Here is a 19,246-nt window from a genome sequence, read left to right as displayed (position 1 = left end):
TAAAATTTTCCATGTGATCCCCAGCTCAACCTGGACCAATGGCCATTTCTCAGAGCTTAGATAGAGTAGGGGAGAAGTATGACACCTACCTCTTATCTGATTGGATTGTCCCAAAGATTAAATGCCATTTAAAAAAAAAAAGCCTAGTAGATTGCTTCATATGGACTCAATAAATCCCATTACTACAACTCTTCGCCTGCAGTTTGTGGTAAAGGGCCTAGGATAATAATAAATCATGGGATCTAAGACAAGCCAGCAATTTCTAAGATATTACCACCGACGACAGGCCAGTCAACAGCCAGGGAGCGTGTGGCAGACACTGCGGGTTCCAGCCTTTGGTCCAGGTCCCTCACTCCCAAGCCGGGCGAGGCAGAAAGGAGGCCCCCGTTGGTCTTGCCCCGCCCTGGTTGTCATGGCAAACGCTTCAGGGTCCTCACAGGGGCTTCACCGGAAGTCTGCACTGAGACAGCCAACTGACAAGTCCTGAGGTGGCTAGCTCAGGTCCCTCGGTGACCAGAGTTGCATTTCGCAGTACAACGAACTTAAGGACCTCAGAGGGGGCGGCCGCGCCCCCTTCCAGAGCACTTCCGGGACGCCGCACCTTGACCCGGAAGTGGGTGGTAGAGGAAGTAGCTGGTGATGCTGGAACAAACATGGCCGTCCCGGTTCCCCTCGGCTGCTCGGGCTCCTACTGTCTGCGGCTGCTACCACTGCTGGCGCTGCTGGAGCTGCTGGTCGACCCCGGCCTGGGTCGCGTCCACCACCTGGCGCTCAAAGTAAGGCCTGGCGAGATGGGGATAGGGACGGGAGTGGAGACGGGGGCGCGACAGCTGCTCGGGGCTGAGCCAACTTTGGCCCTGCGGGGTCTCTAAGTTTGGCTCCCGAGCTGGGGCTCTGCGCGGCCCTGTGGGGACGGACTACGCGGCGCGGGTGCCTCGGCTAGTCTGGTCCCTGCAGTTTGGAGGTCTTGGGGAAGGGGCCCAGCCGCGGCCTAACCCCAAAGGACCCGGGAGGCCGCTCCTGCGATCCCCGCTGGCTTCCCTGGGACCCACGCCGGTGGTAACCTCCTTTCCCTCCTCACCCTTACACAACTTTAATCCCAATTTCTCTTGTCCGTGATCTCCGCCCTTCCGTGCGCCCGCACCTGGCGCTTTGAAGGTGTGTGGAATCTTAGCCTTTTTCCCTGCTTCGTTTAGGGTGCTCGATTGACTGACCAAAGCGAGGATTCCTAAGAGGAATTCAAATCACGCCTGAAATATATGCCTTTTTTAAAAAAACAAAAAAAGAAAGAAGGGAAGAAAGAAAGAAAGAACGAACAACCGTGAGAATTCAGACTCAACATTCAAAGTGTTTCTAAGTAGTGGGTCTTTTTCTTTCTGTCTCTATGTCATTGCCTAAGGGAGATGTTTATGACAGACCTGGAGTGAACAGTAGGAACCGCTATTGGTAACCCACAGTTTAAAGTTCTCTAAGGCTTACACAAAGTTGTCAGCAGGTTAATCTATTTGGAAACAGAATATGACATCATTATGACTCAAAGCTTTGTACATTTCCCTAATAGTGTTTCAGTAAGTTTGTGGACCTGGACACAGCTGTCTTGTAAAACACCTTGCATTAATCGTGAAGCGTCAAGTCTTGGGAATGTGGAGTTTAAAGAATAGAGACAGACTCTAGATTTGAAACCTGGCCAGATCTATACAGGCATACTTGCATTGCCGGCTTTTGTTTGTAAATAAAAATGATCTCAAGTAAAGTGACTCTTAACCACAGCAAGACAGGTCAGTCTTGGCTCCTTTTGAAGAAAGGAGCTTGTAGGAGTTGTCCCCAGAGAAATACTTGTTGAAGGCCACACAACTTTCTTGGCCTTCCCGTGACTTCATAATCCTGGTGCAGCTTATCAGTAGTTTCCAACTTGCAGGTTAATCACTCTGGGTCTAAGAACTCCTGATTTCTAAATTCTCCCATTTTGAAGTTTACAGCTTGTTTTTACTGAGTACATAGTGTAGCTGAGATTGTAAAGCTTAGGAATTAGAAACAAAACTTGGAACAGGACACACTGGGACTATGTCTCCTGTTTCCTGTTCATTATTTCTAGTATTAAAATGCCAGGTGCCTGGTATCATCAGGTAAACACTGGCAGTATTTACATTGGCCAGCCTTGGTGGCCATTATTTACCAACCTTAGATACCAGCCTTAGTGGTAGAGGCAAACCTAGAAGTAGTTCTGTGGTTGATTTCTTGTCCTTTGTGTCTACTTAGTGTAGTTCTGTGATTGATTCTCTCCTGTGCCAAATGACTTGGTTTTCTCTCTCGTAACAGGTTTCCTAAGCTTATTCTAAAATTGGTACTAGAATCTTTTTTCTTAGTCTTAAGTAGATGACATTTACCCACAGCAGGCCTATTAAAGAGGCACGAGATGGTCTTGCTTTCTTGAGGTCGGGAAGCATAGACTAGATCAGATTAAAAACCCAGACTTGCAAGAACATGAAGTGATCACCAACTATCAGGAGTATGAATTGATTTTTAAAAGATTCATTTTATTTTTCTTTATGTGTATTTGTGTGTGTGTGTATACATGTGAGAGTAGGTGCCTTGGAGCTGGAGTAATAGGCAGTTGTGAGCTGCCCCATGTGGGTGCTGGGAACCAAACTGGGGTCCCCTGCAAGAGCCATATATTCTCTTAACTGCTGAGTCATTTCTTTTCTTTTCCTTCCTTCCTTCCTTCCTTCCTTCCTTCCTTCCTTCCTTCCTTCCTTCCTTCCTTCCAGACAGCGTTTCTCTGTGTAGTTTTGGTGCCTGTCCTGGAACTCTCTCTGTAGACCAGGCTGGCCTCGAACTCACAGAGATCCACCTGACTCTGCCTCCCGAGTGCTGGGACTAAAGGCGTGCATCACCACCGCCCAGCATGCTGAGCCATTTCTGTAGCATTGATCCTATTGCACCAGCGTAGGTACGATTGTATTAGGAACTCCCATGTGCCTGTCCTGTGGCTAGTCCTGCCCCTCCCGCTGATGTCACTTCTCTCTTGTCAACTTTTTTATAGTTTTCTAAATTAGAAAAGAATCTCTTCATTTTTAATTCACCATCTGTATTTCCATCTCCTATTTGTTCTCCTGGTCTTCTCACATCTTGTGTCTTTTGATCTTTCTGTATATTCCTTACTCTTTTTTTTTTTTTTTTTTTTTGAGACAGGGTCTCTCTGTGTAGCCCTGGCTGTCCTGGAATTCACTCTGTAGACCAGGCTGGCCTCAAACTCACAGAGATCTGCCTGCCTCTGCCTCCAAGTGCTAGGACTAAAGGCATGCACCATCATGCCTGGCTTATTCCTTACTTTTTAAAAAAAATTATTTATTTTTAATTTGCTGCATGTATGTCTGTGTGAGGGTGTCAATCTTGGAGTTACAGATAGTTGTGAGCTGCCATGTGGGTGCTAGGACTTGAACCCAGGTCCTCTGGAAGAGCAGTCAGTGTTCTCAACCACTGAGCCATCTCTCTACCCCTTAACCACTGAGCCATCTCTCCAGCCCCTTATTCTGTACTTTTTTTGTTTGTTTGTTTTGAGACAAGGTTTCTCTGTGTAGTTTTGGAGCCTGTCCTGGATCTCGCCCTGTAGACCAGGCTGGCTTCAAACTCACAGAGATCTGCCTGCCTCTGCCTCCCAAGTGCTGGGATTAAAGGCGTGTGCCACCACTGCCTGGCTTATTCTATACTTTTTAAAAGCAACTTTTTTGAGGTATTAATTTCTGTACATAACAGTCACATGTTTAATTGTTAGGTCCTTGTGATTACTCATTATTTACTATAATTATCACTATATTATTATTTACTATAATTGTTACCTTCCACAGATTTCTTTTTTTCCCTCAAACATTAGTGTTTATTTCCTAGAACCTAAGTATCACTCTCTTGGTACAAAGGGCAAAGAATTTGTCAAATCCTTTTCCTACAGTTGGATCTGTGAGGCTCCACAGGGGAACTTAGAGCTGCATGGATCATCAGAGCTAAGCTTAACGGCTTTCAAAACAGACCAAAACGGAAAAAAGTGATTCTCAGCTCCCCTTTCTCTGCTGAAAAAGCTATGTTTTTAAAAATGTAAAAGAGGCTTTGAAAGGCTAAGAAGATCTTTCTGACTAGGCCGCTGGCTGGAGAGATGAGTGGTGTGGGGACAGTCCCTGTCCAGGTGGGGGCTGCTCACCTGGGGGGCAGGGCCTGGCTCGAGCCCCACCCCCACCTAGCTGAATAAATAATATCCCGTGGTGATGGTGTCCCTAGGTACCATGGGGAGGTGGAGGGAGAGTGGAGCCTGTGGGGGTGGGCAGAGGACTTTGCTGGAGTAGGGACCACAGGGGCCTCCATGAGGTTCTCAGTTGGCCTGGCTGCCCTGGGATATGGGCTTAGAGAAGAGGCTGCTGGGTTGTGCCCGGTCTCCAGTTCCAGGAGGGGACAGCAGGTCTCTCTTCTAGCCTCTAGGACCAAGGCCAGACTCAAGACGGGTGTTTGCGTCACTGCTCTCGGGCTGGCTGCTGGCTTCCTTGTCTGGAGTACTTCCCGATGCCTGTCCTTCTGCCCCTGCAAGTGCCAGCTCGCCCATGTCTCCAGCTAGCTTCTGCATGCTCACAGCGTCTGAGTCACCCTGAGTATCAGCACTGCATTCTGACGGTCTGTCTGGTCACAGGAGATGAAGTCTAAGTTGGAGGACTCAGCCTCCATCGTACCTGTCACGTCGCTCCTTGGGCCTAGTTTAATTTCTTTTTCCTGCTTGCATCTCTTCAGATTTTTCTTGATTAGTCAGTGTGGAAAGTCTTAACGCCTTGTCGCCTCTCGGAGCCCTCCACAGATCTCTTTTGTTGGCTTATAAATCCCCTTTCATCCCATGCCCAAGCAACTACCCTTCCGCTTGGTGTTCTCACCGAGTTGCCCTTGCCAGATACTTTATGAAAACTGGAGTCACATGGCAGGTTGGCTTTTGTCCCTGGCTTCATATACTTTTTAGATTCGTCCATGTTGTGCCATGGCTCAATTTATCTTTTGTGTATGCATGTGCTGTGTGTGTGTGTGTTTGTGTGTGTGTGTACACGTGCATTGAGATGTTTATGTGTGTGCGTATGTGCATTGAGATGTTTGTGTAGAAGCAGAGGACAGACTTGAATGGTTTTGCTTCCCATCTTGTATGAGGCAGGGAATTTATTTGCTATTGTATCTGGCAGCTTAGATTGCAAGTTGCTGGGAATTCTCCTATCTCCGCCTCTCATAGACATACATGTTGGAATTACACATGAGTGCTACCACATCTGGCTTTAGGTGGGTCCATGGCATCTGAATTAAGGTCCTGGCGCTTGTATGGTAAGCATTTATCCACTGAGCCATCTCCCTAACCCAGTCAGTAATTTGATGTTATTTATTGTGGAATACTACTCCACTCTGGGTGATCACCTTTTGCCTGGTACAGCTGGCCTCTGTTTTCCTGTCCCAGTCTTCCCAGTGCTAGGATTACAGGTGTGTGCCCCATGCCCATCTTCCTACAATGACTAGTCCTACCACCATCATTCACATGCAAGTCTGTGACGCTGTCTGTCTTTGTTTCTCTTGGGTGACACTCAGGACTGGAGTGCAATTGCCAGGCTATATGGTAGGGTTGGGTTTAATTTTTAAGAAAGTGCTACACCAGCTGTGCGTGGCACACACCTTTAATCCCAGCACTCAGGAGGCAGAGGCAGGTGGATCTCTGTGAGGTTGAGGCTAGCCTGGGTTACAAACCGAGTTTCAGGATAGCCAGAGCTACACAGAGAAACCCTGTCTTGAAAAATCAAAAAGAAAAAGAAAAGAAAGCGCCACACTGTATTTTCCAAGGGGGCTAGTTTGTTTCCCATCCTACCAGCAGTGTTTGAGGGTTCCCCTCCCCCCACATAGTTGGCAGCATTTGTCATTATCTTTCCATATTTAGAGCAAATCAAAGTATCCTGTTACCCATCTGTAAGTACTCAGTGCATCCCTGGAAGATGTAAGATGCCTTTAAAAGCAAAACTCAGAAGCCATTTGAACAGAAAAATCCTTAATAGTAAATCAAATCAGGTCCACATTTCCTCTGTTCTTTCAAAGCTTCAGACTTTGACTCCATTCCACTTGTGACTTTGTATGCTCAGTGAACCAAGACGCTAAATATTAATCTTCTGAGGGTAGAGTCTCCTGTTGCTAGTAGACAGTGACCAATATGTGCCACATGCTGTTGTTCATTTCTAATGGAGAGATGGGCCGTGGTCCTTAAAGGTGCTTTTGCTTAGTTTTTGGATCTGATCATTGATCAGAGGTGGCAAACTCAGATGCTGTGAGAAGTCGGGTAGGTCCTGTTAGAGACCTGGCTGCCGGAGGGCCAGTAGAGTGTCCACTGAAGGAAGCTTACCCTTCTAGCTGTATTAATGTGCCCTAGAGATTCTGGGTCTCCCTTCTCTTTTCTTCTTTCCCCTCCCCTCCCCAGGTCAGGTCTCCTTATATAGCCCAGTTTGAGCTCAAACTCACCATTCTCCTGCCTCAGCGTCTTGAGTGCTGGGATTATGGGCCATCTTGCCTGGATAGTGTCTGTCTGTCTGTCTCTTTTAAAAGAGACCCTAGAGGGCTGGAGATATGGTTCAGCAGTTAAAAACACTGACTGCTCTTCCAGAGGACCTGGGTTTGATTCTCAGCATCCATATGGGAACTCACAAATGTCTGTAACTCTAGTTCCAGGGGATCCAATGCCCCTTTTCTAACCTCTGCAGACACCAGGTATGCATGTGGTGCATAGATGACTTCCATGCAGGCAAAGTAGCCATACGCATAAAATCCCCCTGAGACAGGGTTTCTCTGTGCAGCCCTGGCTGTCCTGGAACTTGTTCTATAGACCAGGCTGGCCTCGAACTCAGAGATCCACCTGCCTCGGTCTCCTGAGTACTGGGATTAAAGTTGTGTACCACCGCTGTCCAGCTGAAATTAGAATTCTTAATGTGAAATTAGCTTGCAGTGAATTCAGTGATAAAATAGTGCCTGGGGATGTAGCTTAACAGTGGAACACTTGCCTGGCATGTAGAAAGTCCTGAGTTCTGCCCCTAGCATTGCAAAAGTCAAACCAAACCAGGAGCTGAAGGTGTGGCTCAGTAGTGCTACATGTGCTTACCATAGCCAAGGCTCTGGTTGCACTCATCACAGAAACAAAGAAAGCAGTGTGCTGCCTGCATGTCTTATCTACATAGGTATGCTAGTACAATCTGGCAGTACCAGCCAGTGAGCTGTTTAAGGTAGCAGCTGGCTAGGTGACTTTCAGCTCTGTCAAACAGGCATTACTTTACTCTTTGTAAAGTTTAAAGAACTACACTGAGCTATTACTCCACTTGCTTTGTATACGAATGTGTGTATATAGTGTGTGTGTTCTGGAGTGTGGGTACCATGGCATATGTGTGGAGCTTTAACAAGAATCTTGAGTGTTAGTCCTTGCCTGTCACAGGACCCACACAAGAGACAGGGTCTCTTGCTGCTCACTGTTTACACCAGCTCAGCTGGCCCATGGGCTTCTGAGCTGCTTTTTTGTCTCTTGCCTTTGGTGAGATGGATTACAGATGTGCATTGCTGTATGTGAGCTCTGGGTGTTCCACTCCAGTCCTCACACTTGTGTGGCAAGCACTTTATCCACAGAGCCACCTCCTCAGCCCTGCTTGCTGTTATTACTAATTTACATTTGTTGGTGGTGTGATCTGTCTGTCTGTGCCTATGTCTATATTTATTGGGCATATACATGCGTTCCTATCTGTGTATATGTGTACATGCATGCATGCATGACATAACAAGTGTGTGGTGGTCAGAGGGCAGCTGTGGGAGTTGTCTCTCTTTCTCCACCATGTGGCTCCTTGGGATCAGACCCAGGTCACCCATCTGGACAGCAGACACCTCTACCTCCTGAGCCATCCTGACAGTCTTAGTTTGTTTTTGCTGGTTTTTTTTTTTTTTTTTTGGAGAAGGCTCCCATAGCCTCGGCTTGCCTCATACTCATTATATAGCCAAGGATGTCTTTGAACTCTCGGTCTCATGTCTCTGCTTCCCAGTTATAGGATTCCAAGCACAGGCTGCCCCATCTGTCTTATTTACCTTGCACTGAAAACAGTCAATGTGGTGAGGTGTGGCCACAGGCCTGTGTCTGTTCAGATGCCCCCATCATCTTTCTGTTAGAATCGGGCTGCCCTACCCCAGCTGTGTGCTCCCCCCCACTTTGCCTTTCTTAGTGACTAGACACTGGCTGCTCATTTTCTCAAGCTGGATGTCTGTCACGTCACCAAGTTCTGTAGACTACTCTAAATAGCTCCCAGTCCCCGTCTTCTTGTGTGTCATTACCACGGTTACTGATTCCTTTGGGCTACCCGTATGGCTCCTGGGCTAGTGTAGTCTTGAAACTTGTGTCCCAGCATTCCTCTAGTTCACAGAGTTTGAAATTTTATTTATTTATTTAGTCACTAGAGTGATTTTCTTTTTTCTTTCTTTCTTCTTGGTTGTTTTTTGAGACAGGGTTTCTTTGTGTAGCGTTGAAGTCTGTCCTGAAACTCACTCTGTAGACCAGACTGGACTCGAACTCACAGAAATTCACCTGTCTCTCCCTTCTGAGTGCTGGGATTAAAGGTGTGCACCACCACCACTGCCTGGCTTGGTTTTTTTTTTTTTTTTGAGAAGAGTTTCTCTATAGCTTTGGAGCCTGTCCTGGAATTCACAGAGATCCACCTTTGTAGACCAGGCTGTCCTTGAACTCACAGAGATCCACCTGTCTCTGCCTCTCGAGTGCTGGATTAAAGTCATGAGTGATTTTCTTAAAAAAACTGCCTGACTAGAGTGATTTTCTTTTTTTTTTTTTTTTTTTGGTTTTTCGAGACAGGGTTTCTCTGTGTAGCTTTGCGCCTTTCCTGGGACTCACTTGGTAGTCCAGGCTGGCCTCGAACTCACAGAGATCCGCCTGGCTCTGCCTCCCGAGTGCTGGGATTAAAGGCGTGCGCCACCACCACCCGGCTAGAGTGATTTTCTTAAAAGCCAGATCTAATCATCTGTGATGGTTTGAATAAGAAATGTTTCCCTTTGGTCCCAAGTTTGAATGCTTGGTCCCTAGTTAGTGGTGCTGTTTGGGGAGGCTTTGGAGGTGTGGTCTTGCTAGAGGTGTGTCACTAAAGACCAGTTTTGAGACTCCTTCCATTTCTAGTTCACTCTCTTTTGTTTCATGGTGGAGTTCAGTCGCCATGTCTCCACTCTGCTGTCATAAACTCATCCCGCTGGAACCAGAAGCCCAAGTCAACTTCTTCTGTAAGTTGCCTTGGTCATGGTGTTTTATCACAGCAACAGAAGTGTAGCTGATACATCATGTGACTGCCGTTGAAATTGGTCAGGAGCTTCCTGTGCTCCTTGGGAGGGAAGTGCTGGACTTTGGCGCGCCAGGCTCCTCTCCAGTGCTAGTCTCCTTGCCCTTCTTGCGTGTGTGCACAGCTAGATGAAATTTTCCTCAGACCTGTTGCTTCCAGCTGAAGAAACGGCATCATTCGATCCCCGGAGTATCCTTTCTGCGGTCTGTCCTCTAATCAGTTACCAGTGAAGCAGCCAACAGAAGTGCACACAAGGAGGGAGAGCTCTGCCTTCCTCAGGATCACACTCTGAGGCCATGTGACAGGTGGCGGTGGTCAGTGCTGTAAGCAGAGGGGTCTGAATGGGAGTGTGACATGTGCAGAGGTGGGATCATAGAGCAGTGGCTGTTAGGAGGTACTGTTCCTAAGTAGTCTTAGCCCAGTGACTGTGGGGTGTAAGTATGTGGGGCCTACCTCATGCTTACATGGAAGGAGAGTCTACGAAGATTAAGTTGTGCAGTGAAATACCCATGAGTATTCTCTAACCTTGGATTCAAGGATTATTTGCACTTAATTAATTTGTGTCTGTGCATATATGCATGCAGGTGTGCATGCCTGAGTGCATGTGTAAAGGCCGGACTAGGGTGTTCCGTCCTCCTCTATCACTGTTGTCACCTGTTCCTTTGAGACAGGTCTCCCTCTGAACCTGGATTTTCTATCTTCTAGACTGGAAATCAGCAGCCCTGGCAGTCCTGTCTCCGTACCCTTCGGAGTTTGGGTACAGGCGTTTTGTTATGTGGGTGTCTGGACGTAAGTCCTTGTGATTGCAGGGTGAGTGCTCTTCACTGCTGAAGCAGCTCTCTTCAGCCCCAAGAAGAATTAACAACAAAAAGCTGTTTAAGAAACTACTACCAGGGGGACCGGGGACGAGGCTCAGATGATAATGTGCTTGACTTAGAAGCTTGAGGGCTTGAGTTCAGTCCCTAGCACCCGTGTGAAAATGTCAGACGTGGTGGGGAGCAGAGACAGGAGGACCACAGGGACTCTTGCACTCAGTCTAGGCTCATCTGTGAGTTCCAGGCAGTGAGAGTCCTTATCTCCAAGAGGCTAGAGGTGTTCATGAGGATGAAGCTTGAGGTTGTCTTCTGGCCTTGCTGCATGCAAATACACACACACACACACACACACACACACACACACACACACACACACACACACAGAGCGTGTTCAAGAAATAGCTACTAGCAATAAAGATTGACAGGTTTTCTTCTTCAGAATTAAAGAACAGAACCGAAAAACCCATATATGACAACACGTTCCACACAATTAAAAGCATTTAAAAGACTGGAAGAGACCTGCAGCCTAAGTTCCAAGTGAGCTCCCAGGCTAGTGAGACGGCTCAGCAGGCACTGTAGCGAGCACAACGCCAAGACTTCGTATTGATTGTGAAAGCACAGCCTTAGCTTCGGCTCGTCCCACCAGCTCTTATAAGTTAAACTAACCTGCTTTTATTAATCTACATTTTACCATGTGGCTTCTCCCCCTGTATGTCTGACTCCCCACATCTCCATGACATCTCCTGTGTCCCTTGATTCTCTCCTCCCACTTCCCCTCTCTGCCCAGAAGTCCTGCCTGTACCTCCTCCTGCCTAGCTGTTGGCCCTTCAGCTGTTGATGACACCAGTCACAGCAGCAGGTCTTCACACAGTGTACAGATGTCCCACAAGGCACCATGCCAGCCCAACCACCTGACTTCAATCCCCAGAGCCCTTGTAAAGGCAGAAGGAGCGAAGTCACTCCCCAGAGCTGTTTCTGACCTCCACACCATGTCCCCACAATGCTACTACTAAAACAATGGTGAGAATGATGATAAAAAGATAACTAGCCACATATATAAAGGACTTTCAGTCTGGAGAGATGGTTCAGGGGTTAAGAGCACTTGCTGCTCTCTTGGAGAGGACTAGAGTTCTGTGCCCAGCATGCATGAGGGATGGTTCACAACTCCAACTCCAGGGCATTTGACATTCTCTTCTGCCTCCAAGGGCATCGTCATGCACATACATGTATACAGGTACACAGACACACACAGTAAATAATAAAAATAAACTTTAAAAAACTACTTCGAGAAAAATTCTAATAGGAATAAACATAAGATACTTCTAATAGGAATAAACAAAGATACTTCATAACAGAGAAGCAACCAGCTAACAGACAAGGAGCACAGACAGATATTAAAAAAATATAAACTGAGTTACCAGCAGCTTTATTTTCCCTGAAATTGGGAACTGTGAGGCCTGGCATCCTTGGATGGTGAGGAATAAGGACCATGGCTCTCCTGGACTTTGGAGATAGAGTTGCAGTTTCTAGTAAGCACTGAAGCTTGACGGCTAGATTCCTACAGCCCAGAAGTCAGTGCAGACAGGTGTGTGTGAGAAGAGGGCAGGCACATGCAGATGGTGTGGTCACTGCAGAGCCTAGAAATGGCTTCACATGGCCTGGAGAGAGGGCTCAGTGGTGGAGAGCACTGGCTGTTCTTCCAGAGGACCTGGCTTCAGTTCCCAGCACCCACATGGCAGCCTACAACCGCCTGTAACCCTACCTCCAGGGGATCCCACACCTTTACACGGCAGGCAAAACACCAATGCACATAAAAATAAATAAATCATTAAAAAATTAAAAAAAAAAAAGAAAGGGCTGCATGCTCATGGGAGTATGTGTTGGGGATTTGTGAAGATGTGTGGGCTGATGAACTACAAGAACAACAGGAAAATGTATCCGCAAAGAGTCCACAAAGAATACATTGTTGCTGAAAATGGAAGCTGCAGATCTATGTGAACATTATTTATCCAGCTTTTAAAACTGATACTGTGTGATACTTATGGGTCTGCATATGGTTCCTTCTTTATTACTTCCAGCCAACCTTCGGGGTTTTGCCAGTTTGCCCAGGCTGGCCTGTAACTTGCGGTCCTCTGACGTAGCCTGACACGTAGCTGCAGTTACAGGCAAGTATCACGAAGCCTTGCCGGTGACTGGGTTTTCCTGCTTGTTTTGAGACAGAGTTAGTATCTCTGGCTGGCCTCAGACTTGTTAAATAGCTGAGCATGGCCTTAACGTGGGATCCTCTTGCCTCCATCTCCTCAGAGCTGTGCTTTTAGGTGTGTACCATGGTTGGTTTATGCAGTGGGTGATCAAAACCATGAAAACCCTCTAACAATTACACCCTCACTCCAGGGACTTTTGTGGGTTTTTCCCCGCTGGAAAAAGGGTCACATCTATAGACCAGGGTGGCTTGGCGTTATTTTAGTCAAGGCTGGCTTTGAACTCATGGCAATCGTGCCTCAAGTTTTCAGAGTAATAGATTACAGGAAGGAGCCACTGTTTCTTGCTTGGTGATATAAGTTAAAAACAAGAAGAGGACCTAGCCATGTCCTGCCTGAGACACAGGACTGCCTTGTGACTGATGCTCTTTTCCCTTCCCTTCTCCCTCTGTGATCTGAGACAACTGGAATGTGGGCATCTGCTGCTGCTGCTGCTGTGACCTGTGGAACTGGTTCCTCCTTTAGCTGAGGCAGTGGACTGCGTGTTCTGTGGCTCACATACTTCCCAGCACAACACGTGCCCAGACGGCTTCTGTCTGCCTGCCAGTAAAGTGGTGACATGTCATTGGTGCAGTTCAGGATGTCAGCATGGTTCTGTTGTCTTTTACTTTCAGATTTATTTTAGTTTATTTTACTTTTCTGTAAGCCCGAATTTTTAGGACAACTTACTTTAGTAGGAATTTATATTCGTCTCTCTGTCTCTTTCTCTGATACAACCTACATAAAAAATTTTTTGAGATAAGATCTTACTGTATAGCTCTATTTAACATGGAACTCACAATGTAGACTAGGGTGGCCTTGAACTCACAGGGATCTGACTGCCTTTGCCTCCCTACTGCTGGGATTAAAAATTTTAAAAAAGATTTTTGAGTTAAGGTCTGTATAGCCCAGGCTGGCCTTTGGCCCGTGATCCTTTTCCCTCAGCCTTCCTAATGCTGGGATTATAGGTGTGTACTGCCACATCCACATCTGCCTTTTATTACTTATTTTATTATTTTTACATTTTTGTTTATTTAGTGTGGGGATGGGACACATGTGCATCATGAGCAGGTAGATTTGGAGGGCCTACTCCAAAGGAGTAGGTTCTCTCCTTTCACTGTGTGGGTCCTGAGAATTGAACTTAGGTTGTCAGCCTTAGCAGGCAGGTGACGATGCCTTTACCATCTTATAGGCCCTTATTTATTTATTTATTTAAAGACAAGTTCTCTATGTAGCCTGGGCTGGCCTAAAACTCACTATATAGACCAGGGTGGCCTCAAACTGAGAGATTCATCTGTCTCTGCCTCGCCAATGCTGGGATTAAAGGTGGCTTCCACTACACCTAGCTTTTAAAATAAAGTTTTAGTTTAACAAAATAGATTGTCACATAATCCAGAACAATCGGGCTGCGTTTTCTCTCTGGTGGGTATATCTAGGCTTGGTGGGTTGGTGAACACTGGCAGCCTCAGCAGTGGATTCATGAGGGTGAAGAGAGAGAGAGGATCTCCAGGTCAAGGTCAGTCGGGGCCTCTCAGGGAGACCCTGTTTCAAGGAAAAAACAAACGCAAACAAACAAAGGGTACATTAATCACCTGTGTTTCACCATCGAACTCGGCCTTGCTCATTGTTGGTCGCTGGCAGAGTGCCTGTGAGGAGAGCCAGGCAAGACCACACACTCTTAACACTGACCTTGTTTGGGTATCTGGGAATTGACTTTCAGGCCAGTGCTTAGGGTCCAGCCTAGCATCTCACTCGCACACTCCAGACAACACTCTCCCTCTGAGCTGCATCCTCGGTCCGGTATGTATTTGATGTCCCTGTGACCCTGACTTGTCACAGCTGAATGATCTTGTTCATTAACCTGTTATACAGTTTACCGTGATGAAGAGTACACCATGCTGTTCTTTTTTCTTAAAGCCCACATTGGAGATGCACACTAAGATACCTGTAGATGAAATTGTGGGTTGTTTGGGGTTTCTTCCTCTAATTAATTGGCTGGGGCATGTGTGTATATGCAGGGACAAACCTGGCACTTTCAACTCCTGTGAAATGCAGACTAGTTCAAAGCAAACTCCGATGCACTGTTTGCCTGTGAAAGGCATGCAGTGAGTAAGAGCCCAGGTGTGGAGTTCCCACCTAGGCTGGGATGCTGGTTCTGCTTCTGCTGCCGTCTGAGCAAGTTTGACCTGTCTGGGCCTGCTTCTTCATCATAGCCTGAGCAGAATAGCGCCTGCCTTGTTGCGTTGTAGCGAGGCAGCATCGTGCTGCAGAGAGCTCCTCCAAGCCCTGCTGGGCCCAGTGCAAAGGAGGTGGCCAGTGGTTGCTGAAGGCGTCTTCTCTGTTGCTGGTGTCTAGCAGGGTGAGCTGGAATGCTCCTGCGGACCCCCTCTCTTCCTGCCTCCTCTCCCTTTACCACTGAGGCTCTGCTGCCCTTTCCAGGGTAGTAGCAGGGAGGAAAGGTGGGAATGCTGAGCTCCTTGAACTCCCGATCCTCCTGCTTCTGCCTCCCAAGTGCTGGGGTGACATGTGCCACCATGTCAGGTGCCAGGTGCTTGAAAAGTACATACGGTGCAGACATTATGGAGCCTCTGTGAATCTTAATTTATTTATTTATTTGAGACAGGGTTTCTCTGTGTAGTCTTGGCTGTCCTGGAACTCACTCCGTAGACCAGGCTGGCCTTGAACTTACAGAGATCCTCCTGCTTCTGCCTCCCGAGTGCCGGGGATTAAAGGCGTGCGCCACTGTGCCTGCTGTCAACTTCGTGCAGGATGGCGAAAGTGAAAGAAGCATGGCCTTACGATTTTAAGTCTGGAGCCAGCAGGGAAAGCCATTTGCCACCAAGTCTGATGATCTGAGTCCAGGCTCTGGGCCTCATCCGTTGGAAGGAGAGATGGGACTCCTACAAGCTGCCCTCTTTTGTGCTGTAATGTGTGAACACACACACACAGATAAATAGACAAATATAAGAAAATGTAAATTTCCGTCCATGCTGAACGTTACAAAAATGTACCACTTAGTTATTTCCACAGGGTAAACACAGTGTAACCAGCAGGAAACAATTAACTAGTGCTTTCAGAATTGTCTGAAGCTTTGCCTTCCCTCAAGTGCCTGGAAAGTCCCTTTCTCGGGGGAGCAGTCACCCTCCTGAAGGTCGCCCTCCAAATCCTTGCCCCGCGTGTTCTGTGAGTGGGCTTGCTTCTCCCTGAGGTGGTGTGAGCAGGTTCTGGGATCTCCCTGCCGCCCTGCCAGCTCAGCTGGGGCTCTCGCAGAGAACTGAATGTCCTCACTGACGAATATTGTCAAGTTAGTCTCTTTCTTGTGCACCTGCAGTGGTGGTGGGCAGGTGTGTCCTCTGAAGAACAGGGAAGGTAGTCACTCGGGTCACTCCCTGAAGACTTTAATTCCACCCCAGAAGGGCCAGGAGCCTTCACTCTTGCTGTCTTTTTCCTTAGCAGGCCTCACAGTCCTGCAGAAGGTTACTTCTCTGTGGGAGTGGGAGTTTGCCTCAGGCTCCTCTTTCTCACGGAAGTGAGAGTGAGCAAACGTGTTTTAAATGCCTAGCTGAACTCTGGCACCAAGAGAAATTCCCAGAGGACCAAAAAAGGGAAGAGGGAGTTGAAACCAGCAGATAACAGAAGGGGGTTTAGGGAGGGAGCCGGTGCCATTCTGAGATATTGCAGGAGTCTGGGGAGAGCTTGGATTAGACCATTGCTGAGGGCCTATGCTCCAACCAGCAGATCCAGTTGGGAGGGGCCAGAGGCAGCCAGGAAATAAAACTCTCCTGGTGGCATCGGTCCAATGCATTGTCTCTGGGCCATGTGGATGTGGCTTATACTGATCCCTCAGAGGGTCCCATTGATAGCCTCTGAGGCCTGGGAACTTCCAGCTGTAGGGGAGGGTCCCATCAACAGCCTCCCGTGTCTGGGTAATTCTGGCTCTAAGGGTGAGGAGCCAGCTGTCACAGATAGTCCATATAATTCCCACTAACGTTACATGCTATGAAGAACCCTGGGCACTCGGTGTTAGAGGGCTTTGCTGATATCCCACCCTGGTCCTGGAATGTGTGGTCATGCTTGAGATTGGGACATGAAGCAGGCAGGGGTAGCCATATCCCTGTGAGCTCCGGTTTCAGCAGAGCCCAGGATTTCCCCATGCCAAGTAGAGTCTGTTTCTACTTGACTCGCTCCTGAGAGTGCTTCTTCATTAGCTTTCTGTCCTGAAGGCCATTGTACGCTATCATTTTTTTTTTTTTTTTTCCTTCTCAAGACAGGGTTTCTCTCTGTAACAGTCCTGGCTGTCCTGGAACTCACTTTGTAGACCAGGCTGGCCTCAAACTCACAGAGATTCGACTGCTTCTGCCTCCCAAGTGCTGGGATCAAATGTGTGCCACCACACCCGGCTTAACTTTAAAGTTTTTAATTATTCTTAGTTATGTGTAGGTGTATGTATCTGCATATGGGTGTGTGCATATGAATGTAGGTGCCCACAGAGGCCAGAGTGAAGGATCCCCTGGAGTTACAGGTGGTCATGAGCCTCCTGAATGTGGGTGCTGGGAGCTGAACTCAGGTCCTGTGGAAGAGCAGCCAGTGCTCTTAACTGAGCCAGGTCCTAGTCCCTACACTCCCCTCAGCCACCACTAGTCTAGTCTAGTCTAGTCTAGTCTAGTCTAGTCTCCCCTTTTTTTTTTTTTTTTTTTTTTTTTGAGACAAGGTTTCTTTGTAGTCTTGACTGTCCTGGAACTCATTCTGTAGACCAGGCTGGACTCAAACTCAACAGAGATTCACCTGCCCCTGCCTCCTGAGTTCTGGGATTACAAATGTGTGCCACCACCACCTGGCTCTTTCTTTTTTTTTAAGCAGGGTGTCACTCTGTACCCCTGACAGGCCAGAAACTCTGTTTAGACTAGGCTGGCCTTGAATTCATAGAGAATCTCCTGCCTCTGCTTCTTGAGTACTGGGATTAAAGGCGTGCACCACATACATGAGTTGGCCTCCCCTATCACATTCTGAGTGCCTCTCTGTTCTGTCAGTAAGAATGCAAGGGAGATTAAAACTATGGTTCATCTTGCTGTGGAATCCCCATGTCAGGTTGACCCTGACCAGTTTGCCCCCAGAGCCCATACAAGTGTGCTGAAATGAATGAGCCCACTATTGCTTTCTGCAAAGTTTTGACATCTGTGGGATTTCTGAAGAGTCTTTTTTAGCTTTTGAAGGCTGTGACAGCTGTCTCTCTCTCTGTCCGCACCTCTGGGAACTTTGGCCATCGTGAAACTGGACACCATAGCTTTTCAAGCAAATGAACAGGCTGACTAACCAGAAATCTACTCCAATCTCTATAGGATGATGTGAGGCATAAAGTCCATCTGAACACCTTTGGCTTCTTCAAGGACGGCTACATGCTGGTCAACGTCAGCAGCCTCTCTGTGAATGAGCCCAAGGGAACCGTGGACCCGAGTGCTGAGGCAAGTGTCTTCCCATAGAGCAGGGTCACTCCCAGCTCCTTCCCTCCTAGCCGAGAACATTCTTGGTGGTCCTACCAAAGTACGTATCAGGAATCATCTTTACTTCTATACTTCTGTGGTCAGTGAAATACTGGGGTTGAAACCCAGGCCTTCCCCATGCTAGGCAAATGAACCACACCCCAGCTCTAAGCTGCAATTCCTTTTTTTTTTTTTAAACTTCATTTGTTTATGTATTTTATGTATGTGAGTACTTTGTCTACATGTATACCTGCGCACCCAAAGAGAGAATTGTATCCTGTTACAGATGGTTGTGAGCCGTTACGTTGTTGCTGGGAGTTGAACTTGGGACTTCTGGAAGAGCATAGCGGCCAGCACTCTTAACTCTGAGCCATCCCTCCAGCCCTGCAGTTCTTGAATACATGTATAATTAGTGATTTTACCTGAGCAGCTCTTCCCATCTTTCAAGAGAGCTCTTAAGAACAGTGACAAGAAGCCAGGCCTGAGGACCATGCTCTCTGTGTTTATGACTTCATTTTTCTGCTCTTTGAGGAAGAAAGGCATGGGCACTGTGAGGACTTAGTCTTTTCTCTCTTCCCTGCCCTCAGATCGGCTTCAGTCTAGATCGGACCAAGAACGATGGCTTTTCTTCTTACCTGGTAAGTTGCTTTTAAAGAAATTATGTATATTGGTGTCTAATCCCAAAATATGCATGCATGTCTGTGTGCCACATATTGGCCTGGTGCCATCAGAGGTCATAAGAGTTGGGTCTCCTGGAACTGAGTTACAGACAGTTGTGATCATGGGGTGCTGAGAGTCAAACCCAGGACCTCTGTAAGAGCAGTAAGTGCTCTTAACAACTGAGCCATCTTATCAGCCCCTCCCCGCTTCTCTGGGACAGCAGGGATGGACAGGGTTTCATTCTGTAGCTCAGGGTGGCCTCAAACTTGGAGCAGTTCTCCAGCCTCAGTCTCTCAAGTACTAGGATTACAGGCATAAGCCAGCACAGATTGTATCCCAGACTAGCCTGGAACACACTATGTAACTGGGGCTGGGCTTGAACTCCTGATGGCCCTGCCTCTGCCTTATAGGTGCTAGGATGGCAGGTACCTGGTAAGTTCTAGGTCACAGTCTGACTGCTGTCCTCACTCAGCCCACAGTGCCTGTTCTGGAGGTGGGAGCTGCTGTAACTTCTAGGCTTCACTGTTGGCGGGAGCATGAGCCTCGTTCTTGCCATAGTGAGTGCGATGATACGCGCTTGTTCTTCCTTTGGCAGGATGAAGATGTGAATTACTGTATTTTAAGAAAGCAGTCTATGTCTTCTGTCACCCTTCTCATCTTAGACATCTCCGGAAGTGCGTAAGTAA

The 19,246-nt window shown here is 47.6% G+C and overlaps 1 protein-coding gene and 1 pseudogene across 1 annotated transcript in view; one reads left to right on the top strand and one right to left on the bottom strand.

Annotated features, from left to right (window-relative positions):
- The first annotated feature begins 627 nt into the window (after positions 1-627).
- The window catches only part of Gpr107 (G protein-coupled receptor 107), a 65,104-nt gene continuing 46,485 nt past the window's right edge, over positions 628-19,246 (top strand). Inside the window, exons 1-4 of the mRNA XM_052722738.1 lie at positions 628-776; positions 17,760-17,882; positions 18,488-18,538; positions 19,156-19,238. Of these exons, the coding sequence (XP_052578698.1) occupies positions 654-776; positions 17,760-17,882; positions 18,488-18,538; positions 19,156-19,238 (380 nt within the window). The 5' untranslated portion in view covers positions 628-653. The remainder of the gene's footprint in view (positions 777-17,759; positions 17,883-18,487; positions 18,539-19,155; positions 19,239-19,246) is intronic.
- Positions 4,352-6,684, bottom strand: LOC128100504 (cAMP-dependent protein kinase inhibitor gamma-like; annotated as a pseudogene).

Source organism: Peromyscus californicus, unplaced genomic scaffold (assembly GCF_007827085.1).
Source record: "Peromyscus californicus insignis strain IS unplaced genomic scaffold, ASM782708v3 Scaffold_7__1_contigs__length_154581171, whole genome shotgun sequence".
NCBI lineage: Eukaryota > Metazoa > Chordata > Mammalia > Rodentia > Cricetidae > Peromyscus > Peromyscus californicus.
The sequence above is the reverse complement of the archived record's forward strand: the minus strand, read 5'-3'. Positions and strand labels throughout refer to the sequence as shown.